Source organism: Sinohyriopsis cumingii, chromosome 6 (genome assembly GCF_028554795.1).
Source record: "Sinohyriopsis cumingii isolate HCF-2022 chromosome 6, ASM2855479v2, whole genome shotgun sequence".
Classification (NCBI taxonomy): domain Eukaryota; kingdom Metazoa; phylum Mollusca; class Bivalvia; order Unionida; family Unionidae; genus Sinohyriopsis; species Sinohyriopsis cumingii.
Window position 1 is genome coordinate 151,129,722 of NC_142966.1, and position 12,234 is coordinate 151,141,955.

The following is a 12,234-nucleotide window of genomic DNA, read 5'->3' on the forward strand; positions in this document are numbered from 1 at the left end:
ATTTTTTCAAAATTGAGTGACTTTGTCACACTTACGGATTTTGTTTACTGAAGACCATGTTACACATGCTATCGCGGAACTCGTGTTGTCAATTAAGAGTTAACGTGACACTGACTGATTTCGCTTACTCCGTTAGTAATGGTTATGGTATTAGCGAATTAATAACATGCTGAATTGATAATTTGTGCTTTGTTTTCTTTTCTTGTGTCATTTCAGTAGAAATGTCAACCAAATCCATGAAATGCAAAGAGTTCAAAGCAAAAGAAGACAACCATGACTCTTGTATTTTATGTACCAAGTGTACATCATTTATACCATGTAGCGTGTGTAATACTTGGACAGAGCAAACGTGGGCTGATGTAGTCCAGAAGGCAGCAAAAGGGAGGGATAGACGGAATAAGTCGAAGAAAGATAGCATTAATGTCCTCGGTATACATCCGAAGACAGCCTCTATTGCGAGCCTTATGGGGGATGTTGGGGTCCCCCCCCTCCACCTAAAGTTCGTCGTTTGCAACCGTCAGCCACAGTAACATCAGCGGCAATGGACGAAAATAATGTTGACAGTCCAACTTTGAACAGATGCGTCGTTTGGTCCAGGAAACGATGACACAGTTATTGACATCAGGCCAGATATTACCCTTATTTCCCTCGCTCGCTTCCACAGCTTTTTCTGACTCTTGACAAAGTTAAGACGTCTGTAGATCTTCATGGGGAGGAAGAGACGCCGTCCTTCCAGCTCCTTCCTCAGTTGGCAAAAATGAAGGAGATCAGTGATCGTCTATCAGGACGAATAGGTGATCTGGGGAATGCTAAGGCGTTCTTTTCAGAAAGCCAAGTACCAGAGACGTTCTCGTGTCGCTGGCACAAAACTCATTCAGACGTCTTCAGTACGGATCTTCCGGCCATGGACAAAACTAGGGCAGCAGTTCACATGTCCGCTCCACTGTTTTACAAAGTGGACAAAAATGTGTTCCATGCCATGTCAAAGCTAGTCCGGAACTTGGTCGCTACATCTTCAATGTTAGACTTGGCTTCATTAGCCATTTTTCCGACTCGCAGAAAAATCCGACAATGACCACGCTTGGGAAGTGACGGCCCGAATTGCTAGTTATTAACAGGAAAGCTCACCATTCCATGGCTAATGCGTTGACTTAGACCTGATACAACGCGATGCATGTCTGCGGTCCACGTCGCTCAAGCCCCATCATACTCTGGCTTTACGGATGACTCCGTTTGGGTCGCCTTTACTCTTTGGAGGAAAAATTGAAGAAGTTCGGAGCAGGCAGCTCAGGAACTGCCCCCCAACTCGCCGCCCAACCCTCGCAGGCATTTAGAAAAAATCAGCCGCTGCCACAGCGGAGGGATGATTGGCGGACCAGGGACAAGGGATCCTTACAATCAAATGTGCAGTAAAGATCCCAACCCAATGCCAGGAGACAACAGTCTAATCAAGCTAGGAGGCAACCATACAGAGGCGGTAAGAAACAAAGTTTCTCCGTCTTCAAGCCTCCTAACTCTAAAAATTGACATACCCTCTCCACCACCCACCACCCGCGGACAGCCTACCTGTGGGCGGCCACCTAGTGCAATTTCAGGACCACTGGACCACTTTTTTTTCCTCAGAACGGTTGGGTGATCCAGGTCATTTCGGAAGGACTTAAGATTTCATTTATCCAACCCCCTCCCCAGTCCTCCTCTCCCCTCTTCACGGACGTACCGTCCGATCGGGAGAAGGATACCTTTCTACAACAGGAGATACGGTTGCTCATAGAAAAACGGGCAGTGGAGATTGTGAAAAAACCGCAATCGCCGGGGTTTTATTCCAGGCTGTTTCTTATCCAGAAGACAAAAGGCAAGTTGAGGCCGATCATCGACCTGAGTCGCCTCAACCAATACATTTTGCCACCGAAATTCATGATGGAAACGGCGAGATCAATCCGTCTTTCCATTTGGCGGGATGAGTGTGCCGTCAGTCTAGATATGAAGGACACATATTTTCACGTCCCTATCCACCCCGCGTCACGGAAATCTCTCCGATTCGCTTACCGCGACGCGGTTTATCAGTTCCAGGTCCTACCCTTTGGCCTCAACATCAGCCCTTGGGCTTTTACCAAGGTTATGGATTGCGTCGTCACCCTGTTCCGCTCGACTTCATCTACAGGGATGGCAGTGTACTTGGACGACATCCTCCAGAAACATATGGTAAGTTCTATTCTGCTCAAAGGCAGAAATGATCTTTTAGCACTTTTAGATCATCTAGGCTTTCTCGTGAACTGGGAAAAGTCCGATCTCCGTCCATCCCAGCGTATTGTCCATCTGGGTATGGAGTTTCTCACCGATCTGAATCTGGTACGGCTTCCTCGCGCTCGCATAATCCGGATCGTCGAACTCGTCGAGTTAGTTTCCAACAGAACGTGGATTTCAGTGAGAGAATTCTTACAACTCCTCGGATTATTCAATGCGGCGGCGGACTTGATCCCGCTTGGCCGTCTTTTTATGTGTCCTTTACAAATGACGTTACTAGCACAAAGGCGCCCCTTTTCAAGTCTTCTCAATCAAACAATAATGATCACGCCCGAGATACGATCGTTTCTACGTCAGTGGCACAACCCCGGTTGGCTGTCCACGGGGATTCCTCTGGAGATGCCTCAAGCGGAGATAACGGTTCGTACCGATGCCAGTACCTACAGTTGGGGTGCCCACCTGTTGCCGGACTTCGCTACAGTCAGCGGCACGTGGGAGCCAGGGGAGAGGCCTCTCCACATCAACCTTTTAGAAATGAGGGCTGTCATCAATGCCTTTCATTTCTGGAAGGATCAACTCTCAGGAAAAACTGTCCTCATTATGTCAGACAACTCTGTGGTGGTGACTTGCCTCCTCAAACAAGGAGGCACAAAATCACCAGACCTGTGCATTCTGATCTGGCAGTTTCTACTTTGGTGCGACAACCTCCACATCATCGTACAAATCAGAAACATTCCCGGCAGACTCAATGTCTTGGCCAACACTCTGTGAAGGAAAGGTCAAGTCATTCACATGGAATGGTCATTCCATCAATCAGTCTTTCTTCGGATTTGCACACTTTGGGGGCGTCCGATGATTGATCTTTGTGCGACAAGGTGGAATCGCAAGTTGCCCACCTTCGTCTCTCCGGTTCCAGACCCAGCGACTTGGGCCGTGGACGCTCTGTCAATCAGCTGGGAGGGGTTGTGGGCATTCGCCTACCCTCCCACGGTTTTGGTACCAAAAATAATCCAGAGGTTAAGGGGTCAGAACTTTCGGATGATTCTGATTGCCCCTCTCAGATGGAACAAGTCCTGGGTCACCGATCTACTCAATCTAGCGATAGATCTACCCAGGAAGATTCCAACCAGCCCAAATCTTCTCAAACAACCACTATCACAGGTGTTCCACCCCTGCCCGGACCGTCTTCTTCTTCACGCTTAAGGCTCTTGTCCGGGCAGCCTTGTGAGACAAACAATTTAATCCTTTGATTGTGGAGAGAATCTCAAGAGCAAGAAGGCCCTCCACTCTGAAGGCTTATGAGGGAAAGTGGCATGTTTTCAGGGACTGGTGCCATATCAGTAACATCGTCCCTTTGAGTGTCTCAATCCCTCAACCGGCCGACTTTTTTCTCTGGCGTTTCGAGGAGAAACAGTTGGCCCCAATTACTATCAAAGGCTACTGCTCCATGATATCAGACACATTCCGCCATCATGGTAGATGTGATATTGGGCATAACAAAAATCTATTAGATCTTTTAGCCAATTTTTATTTCAATCGACCAAAATGCCTCACCCTGTTTCCAAAATGGAATCTGTCCTGGGTTTTAACATGGCTCAATTCAGACAAATTTGAACCTTTAGCCCACACTTCGTTAAAGCTACTATCATACAAAACATGTTTCTTGATAGCCATAGCTTCAGCATGCAGGGTCAGCAAGTTACATGCCCTTTCCAGTGACCCAAACTTTCTTCAGTTCAGATCAGATGGTTCGGTGGTCCTCCTGACGCAGCCAGGCTTTGTAGCCAAAAATAGGTTACCAGTACCATCCATTGGCAATCAAAGAATCATCATTCGCTCGCTCTCTTCCATAGATAAGTCAAGAGCAGCAGCCATGCAAGATCCTGTTCGTGCACTCAAGCACTATTTAAAACGCACAGAGGCATGTCGTGACACACGTAAGCGCCTCTTTCTTCCGGTCAAAGCTGGTAAACGGGATATCACCCCTCAAGCCCTTGCTTCATGGCTGAAGTGGGTTATACACTCAGTGTACTCTGAGGTCTCACAAGATCAGAGTCGCCTCATGAAGATTACGGCTCATGAGATTAGAGCAATCTTGGCGAGCCTGGCATTTGAACGCAATGTTTCGATCCGAGATATAATAGAAGCTGTTGGCTGGCATGCAGAGTCAACCTTCTCCAGTTTTTGTCTCAGAGATTTGGCTTCGCAGAGGCAAACCTTGAATCTGGTAAGTCCGGTGTCGGCAGCCCAGATGACCACCAGACTCATTTAAAACAATCAGTACAGCCTATCAGCTTCGCTGGATTCGCCAGTGAAATTTCTTAGGTAAGAAGATTTCAATAACTATCTTCTTAACCATATATAGGGGTCACATATAACGGGACCCTAGGCTGTGTTGCTGATGAAATTAGGAGAACGGGTTATCGTTCAAATGGGGAATCCAGCCATCATTCCCTAGAAGGTACCCGGAGCGGAGGTAGGATGCTCAGCATTCCCTCCTCCTATTACTTATTCTCCTAACGTTAATGTGATCGGGGAACGTATTTGAAGGAGAAAGCAAATTTTTAGTAAATTGTGTTTCTCCGAGAATGCTTACCCGATCACATTACTTAAAAACCCTCCCAACCACCCCGCTATGCGAGCATCCTCGTATAATATATATCGCTCAGCTTAAAAAACTAGTGACACCTGGAGGTGGCAAGGGGAGGTAAGGGGCAAGAGTTATTGCCCTTTGGTCTATGAGATAGACCGAAAAGACGAATTTTCGTCTTTTAGTAGGGCTGGATTCGAGAGGTAGCAGGCTTATATCCCTAAAGTTAATGTGATCGGGTAAGTATTCTCAAGAGGAACACAATTTACTAAAAATTTGCTTTTTCAGTTTAACCTGAGCTTTCAGTATATGTCTCAATGCATGCACTCAATTTATTGCTACAAAGAGGACAATTAGAACAACCAGTGCTAGACTGACCCATTGACACCTCTTATTGATGCACAGCTTTGTGATAATGTATGAGCCATGTGTGAATCAGTGCAAACTTGATACAGTGTTTTCCCCATGACAAAACCAAAGCGACTGCCTAATTAATGTCAGAAAGTAGGCAGTATGTTTATTATCAGATAAAGATGTCCTCAGTAACTATTTGCAAAACTTATATAAAAATGGGGAGTAGGCATGTCATCAGACAACATGGTAGTATAGCTATTGTTTTCCACAGCTCCTACAGTTAGAAAGTTCTTTGTTCTTTGCATATCAAAGATCAAAAATTTTGTTTGAACAGAAATATCCATGTTTGACTTTCAAGTTTTGCTGCAAGAACATTGCACTTTATAGGAAAGGTAAACTGTGAATAAAACTCATTAGAATTAATAGCCTATCTGTAACTTGTCTATTTTCACATGATTTTCATTCAAAATTAATGGGCCATATTGTTATAATTGTCAATGTGTGTGCATATCAGCTGTGAAAAACAATGTAAGACTTTCCTCCACTGCTGGATTTGATTTGATTTAGTCTTTACATATCCATTACCTCAGGTTTTATCCAGGCATCCATTAGTAATTGGATTAATGTGTGTATGGCATCACTGTTTCCATTTTTTATAGCCTCGGAACAAGTTCTGCATAACAATTATAAAAAATAAACAATGTTCATACATTTTGCCCATTTTCCATGGTCCTTACCTTTATTGCATGACTTGTTCCAGTGTTTCCAGTCTTTAAACTGCATTTCCAGGGTATCCATGTCAGATTTATATGCCCATGGAAAATGCACAGCTGAGAATGGATTGAAAAATCAAATATAGGAAGCCATGAAATGACATTGTTATATTCAATTTGCATTACAACAAAACTTATTTTATTTTCCCTGTGCATTGATTTTTCTTCAGGTACAGTTAAAACTTTATACAATTACGTGACCACCAAGCAAAAGTAACTACTTCTTAAACTTCACTGAAAGCCTTTGCTGTTTAGGTTTGTCTTGAACATTTATTTTGTACAGTTACAACATTTACTACAGAGTACATCACTACCCAAATGCTGTCATGGCTCTCAATCTTTAACATAGCTCGCTTCTATCATCAGTCAGGATATTGATCATCATGGGCATTGACACATATCAAACTCTTAAGTTAACTCTTAATATGTGCTGTGAACATTGCTATCTTTTGTCAGCTCCATTTTTCAGTGCCCAGATAGGCAACCATAGTTTGTAATGGACAAGGCACAGCTTCTTTTGCACTAATTTGCCTGTGTTGCCGTGCCATAAAACATCAAATCCACCCATACCATTTCTTTATTTTATGTGTTTAGTTAATATTGATAATTGCTCATTTTTTTTAGGTTGTCCACTTGATTGTGAATGGCAAAGGACAAGGGTTCAGCTAGCTAAGCAGCTTGACTGGCTAAAGGAGGAAATGTACAAGCCTGATATAATGGAGGTAGCATACAATCTCTACAATGATGGCCATCTTGTTTTCCATGAGCTTCAGCAGATACAGGTCAGTAGTCAGTCTCGGAGGAAAGCCATGGACATTCTTCTCAAGAAAGTGATCATTGGAAATCCATCAATTGTACCAGCATTTATGCACATTATCCAGACAAAGAATCATTTGTCATTCATTGCCAAAAGAATCAATAAAACAGATGTATCTCCTCAAGAAATTCAAGGTGAGGAAATTTCTACAAATTGGATATGTGATCTGTACTGCTTTCAGAGCTTTAAATTAAGCTGACCTGAATACTTGCAATGATGAAAACATCATTTGATAAGAAGGTGTATACAAAATGCTTTATTTCATGCTGGGCCATGAAATAGTGGATTTTGCAAGAGGCTTAATTTTGATCATCCACTGGAATTAAATACCAGATATATTTTTTCACTGGCTCATGTATTACATTATGACCAAGACATTTGGGCTAGTTTTAGATGCCTGAGAAATTCAAGTTGTAATTATGACCATCTTGCATGCAGACAGACCAAATTCAAATCATATAATGTGCATATAATTTTTTCTTCAAGTTTTTGTGTGCAATTTTATCTTAAATTGGGAAAGATAATTATGTTCCTGTTTATATTTTCTATGCAAATCTTTGCAAAACACAGTTGAACATAAATGTTAAATCGATAATATCATGGGGTTACAGTAAGAAATCTGATAGTTCAGGCTGTTATTCATAATGCTTGCCAATATTTTTTAGCATAAACAGAAAATTTGCTTGCTCTGGGTGAATAACAGATATATTTAACCTCACAGGTGAAACATAAGTAATTTCAACCATTCATTCCCCCGTGTCCATCTTTCATTTCCTTTTTACCGCTCCGGTGGCCTAGTGGTTAGACCGTCTGCCTCGGATGCGGGAGGTCGTGGGTTCGATCCCTGGCTGAGTCATACCAGAGACTTAAAAAATGGTACTAACAGCTGCCTCGCATGGCGTTCAGCAATAAGAGGTTAGTGTTAGGACTGGTCGGCCTGGTGTCAGGATAATGTGACTGGGTGGGACATCATGTTACATGTCTACGGCATGATGCCCCAGTGCTAGACATCACTATAAACTGCCACATTGCAGACATCGTAGCAATATGACTGAAAAATTGTTAAAGCTATGTTAAAAATAAAAATCACATCACATCACATCATTTCCTTTTTACATTTTCCAGTAATATCTTTGGTAAATTACCTACTTTGACAGCAGAATTACTGTATGTTAATTTATGCTAAATAGTTACAATTTAATCTGAGATTTTGATAACTGTCTCAGTGCATGTGCATACAGGTAGTTTGATGCTACAAAGAGGACAATTTGAACAACCAATGTTGAATTGATATGTCAGGATCTCTTAATGATACACTGCTTTATGTTAATGTGCAAGCCATATGTGAATAAATTAGAATTGAACTAGATACAGTATTTTTCACATGACAAGACCCACTGACCTAATAAATGTAAAAAATGTTAGGGATTGGCTTGTTATCAGATAAAGGCATCCTAAGCAACTATTTGGTACAAATTTGAAGCGGGCTTATTGTCAAACAAATAGGGTCATATACCTGTTATTTACCACAGTTCTCTGTGTGATACCTTAGCAGTTTTAACTATATAAAATGTACAGATTTATACAATTATAACTGACCCTTTTAAGCACTTTTTAAAAATATTCAGTTGATACTAGGGCTGTCACATTAAGGTATGTCTGCTGCAGTTGTAAAAAGTTCTTGAAATAAAACAAATTGACACACTTTTGAGTAGAAGGAGCATCAAGTCTGTAGGTCATCTATTCTTCTCAGTTAATTTTATTAATATATATTTTAAATCAGATATGTTTAGCAAAATTTACAGAATTAAGTAAAATGCAAAAATTACATATTTGACAACTTGAATAATGTGCCATTTAGGAAATGTAGCCATTTGATATCATGTCATAGAGCCAAACAAAGGTTAACACACATAGGATAGATCTGATTATTCTAGACATCATAGCCTTTCTTTGTGAAAAATGGCATAATATCATATTTTTCAGCATTTTATCATATTTCTTCAAATGTGTTACCCAATCATAATATCTTAATAGAATTACTACTACATCATATTATCCATATTAATTTTTTTAATTAAATTAGATAAAAGTTATATGCGCACTTTGGTGGCAGTAGAGTGAACTCCACTTGATACCAAGATGGTGCCAAATCCCATGCTTGTGCCGAGAGATCTTTCTGTACTGAAGCACATCCTAAAATCCATGCAAGCAGTTTGGATGTTTTTTTACCTTAACACAAGCTGGAGGAGTTTCATCTTTGAAGGAAAGTTATGTTCCATCTAAACGTTCCAACTTGTTTGTTCTTTCTGTTGACATTGACAAAGTTTCTAACTTTCCAGTGTTATTGCCATCTTCGCACACATAGGCACCTTTGGTACATACCTGCATAGGTTGCAATGGCATCCTATCACAGTGCTATAACCGTTTTAAGCGCATGCAGATCTAGTACATGATACAGGACTCTAAATTAAAATTATTATATAATTTTCACTGCATCCAGATATATGTAAGTTTTCTATGTTCTCTTAGTGTCCACTTCATAGTTACATATGACGCTTTACTGATTTGTATCTTTATAGAATGTCATTGGGCCATTCCTACAGGTAACTTTGTCTCACAATGGATAGTGTAGGATCAGTTTTGTACATATCAATAATGATGTTTCAGTATCATATTTTATGTGCTGATTTTGTGTATACTTTAGAAACTCATTTATATTACTGTATAGTTGCAACTGCTGTCTGATACATACAGGTGAGTATTCTGTACATGGTTGGCTCATTGTAACCACATCATAAGCGATGCTTCAGTGATTTTACCTATATATGCAGTCAAAATTTAGCCCTGCTACAGGTAACTTGTTAGTATAATTGATTTTTTATCATGCACTTCGTAAGTATTAATCGTGGTGCTCAAATTTTCTACCTGTACAGGCCATGCTTGCCCTTTTATATGTATTTATCATAGTGTGCAACTACACAGACTGCTATGTTCATAAACCAGGATGTGCGCTGCTCTATATGCTCTGTTTAGTCTTAAGATTTAGACCATGAATGAGACCAGTCTGACACCCACTAACCATGTGCAGTTTTCTCTGGTTGTCATTCCTTTAATACATGTCAGTTTTGCATATTATGGCCAGAAGTCAGTGGGCAGCAGTTCTTATGGTATTAAAGATTCATGAATGAAAACATCATCAGCTTGCAACCAAGGGTTCAAAACCATAACATTTACTGAGAAGTGGGATTGAGAGCATCAGCTACCTCAGTTACAATCACTCATATCAGAATTACACACTGACTACACCGCTCCCTCGATAACTCGCGCCCGGATAACTCGCGATCCAGCTTATAACGCGGTGTCCGTCTTGGCTCCCGATTTTTTCCAGAGAAAATGTATTTGAAATATCTTTAAAATATGCTGCACATGAAAAAATTACGATAAGAATTGATAAATTAAACCTTGATACATTGCTCATTTTATCATCGAAAATGTTGATTAATGCCCGTAAAAATATAATCCATATTTTGAAATTTGCAAGTTCTAAAGAAGAATTAATTTCAGAGATCTCGAAAACGCTTAATTACGCGTATTTGGACGCCAATTTTTGATCTGGGATGCAGAAAATCACTGAGGCGGGAGTCCTCCGCACGCATGTAATAGGTGCGCGGGAAACTTAAAAGATTTGCCGGTCCTGTTTCAGCCACCTGCTTTGTGGGAAAATGTGTTGATCAGTTTACAGTGCTGATATTTACAATGACAGAATTCAGTGACTGAAAGACTCTTTGATGTACTGTTGCCATTTTATAAGAGTACATTAAAAAAAAAAGAACATGATGTAACAGCTAGGCAGCTAGTTCAAAGGTTTTGACTAGCGGCCGAGTGAGAAAATGTACTGATATTTAGTGACTGAATTCAGAGGCAGAAAGATCCAGTTTTAAAATCCTAGCGAGACCACTGTTTAAAGATATCATATATTATTTAAGTTTTTATGATAAATAGTTGTCAGTATACTGTATATAAACAGTCTCGTGAAATAGCGATCAATGAAAACTTCTGGTAAATGCTAACAGGTGGCAACAGAGAATGAAATAAACACCAATTAAACGTATTCCTGTGTGAAAGTCACGTTCTAATCCTTTAATTCCGTTTCATTGTAAACGTTATAATCACAACATATTCTGTTCATTGAAAACATGAAAAGAGTCAATCGACCGTCACATCGAAACCCGTGAGTACTTCTGTGAGATCCTAATTACATGTACATGCCGGCTTTGTTTTGATCAACAACTTGGGAAGTGTTTGTTGCATTAAAAAAAAATCGATTACAAGAGACCTCGGGTGCTGGATTAAGGGTCTTGGAGCTGCCTTTGACGTAAAGCAAAACAGTAACAGAGACAATGACGATGATAGTGACTTCGAATGTTTCAGTGAAACTGATGTCATTAATGCCGAGGCTGTTTGGGAGAAATTCGTACAGACTCATGGTCCTGAGATGGTCGTTTCTCTTGATGATATGGAGGAGTGGATTTGTGATGACAATGATTGCCCCACAGCCGAATACATGTCAGATGAAACTAAAATTATTTCTATAGCGAACAAATTTGCAGCAGAAGACGATTCTAACTGGAGTAACACAAGTGTTGAAAGTGATGCAGACGCAGATGTTGCACCCCCCACCCCTCTGCACAGGAAGCAATCAAATATTTTGATATTGCCATAAGGTGGCTGGAGACCCAAAATGTTGACTACGTAAAGCTCATGCAGTTGAGAAATCTGAGGGATTTTGCTTGGCGGCAGAGAAACCAAGAGTAACACACACGCACAAAAATAACTGATTTTTTCAAAAAGTGAATTGATATTTGTCAAGCGTGGCACAAACGGCAAGTATTAACTTGTTCTAATTTACGTTGTTTTAAATTTGTAGACCAATTAAATATGTTAGTACTGATTAACCCTTGTTTTTATTGTTTTCCATTTTACTTCTATCACACTCAAATCTGTTTATCTATCTATCGTTCAATCGACACTGTTTCTCGAAAAGAGTCGATCTTTTGTATATAAAAAACGTCTAATTTGGGTCAAACAATAAAACTAGAATGTATCCAATTCAACATAAAAATTAGTGACGTAGTACACAATGTGTGAAGTGGTACACATGTTAAGCGAACGGAAACCGCGTGGAATAATGTTTTCGATGATCGCCTCAGTACACTGTAATTTATCCTGAAATTAATGTTGTCCTATGAGGAAATAATAAAGTACACCGTTATGAAGAGATATTTATTAACAGTTAATCTCAAAACGATTAGAAAGTGAGTATTCAACAGTAAAATCTGCCTCCCCCCCCCCTTATTTCTTCGTTATGTCGTCAATCACTTTATTGGTTTTGGGCTTATTTTATAGGTCCCTCGATAACTCGCACCTCACTTATAGTGCGGTCGATGTTTCTG

The 12,234-nt window shown here is 40.5% G+C and overlaps 1 protein-coding gene across 1 annotated transcript in view; it reads left to right on the forward strand.

Moving 5' to 3' along the window:
• LOC149798264 (uncharacterized) overlaps positions 1 to 12,234 on the forward strand; it is a 160,975-nt gene that overhangs the window by 91,452 nt on the left and 57,289 nt on the right. Inside the window, exon 19 of the mRNA XM_089960859.1 lies at positions 6,586 to 6,912. Coding sequence (XP_089816985.1) covers positions 6,586 to 6,912 — 327 coding nt within the window. The remainder of the gene's footprint in view (positions 1 to 6,585; positions 6,913 to 12,234) is intronic.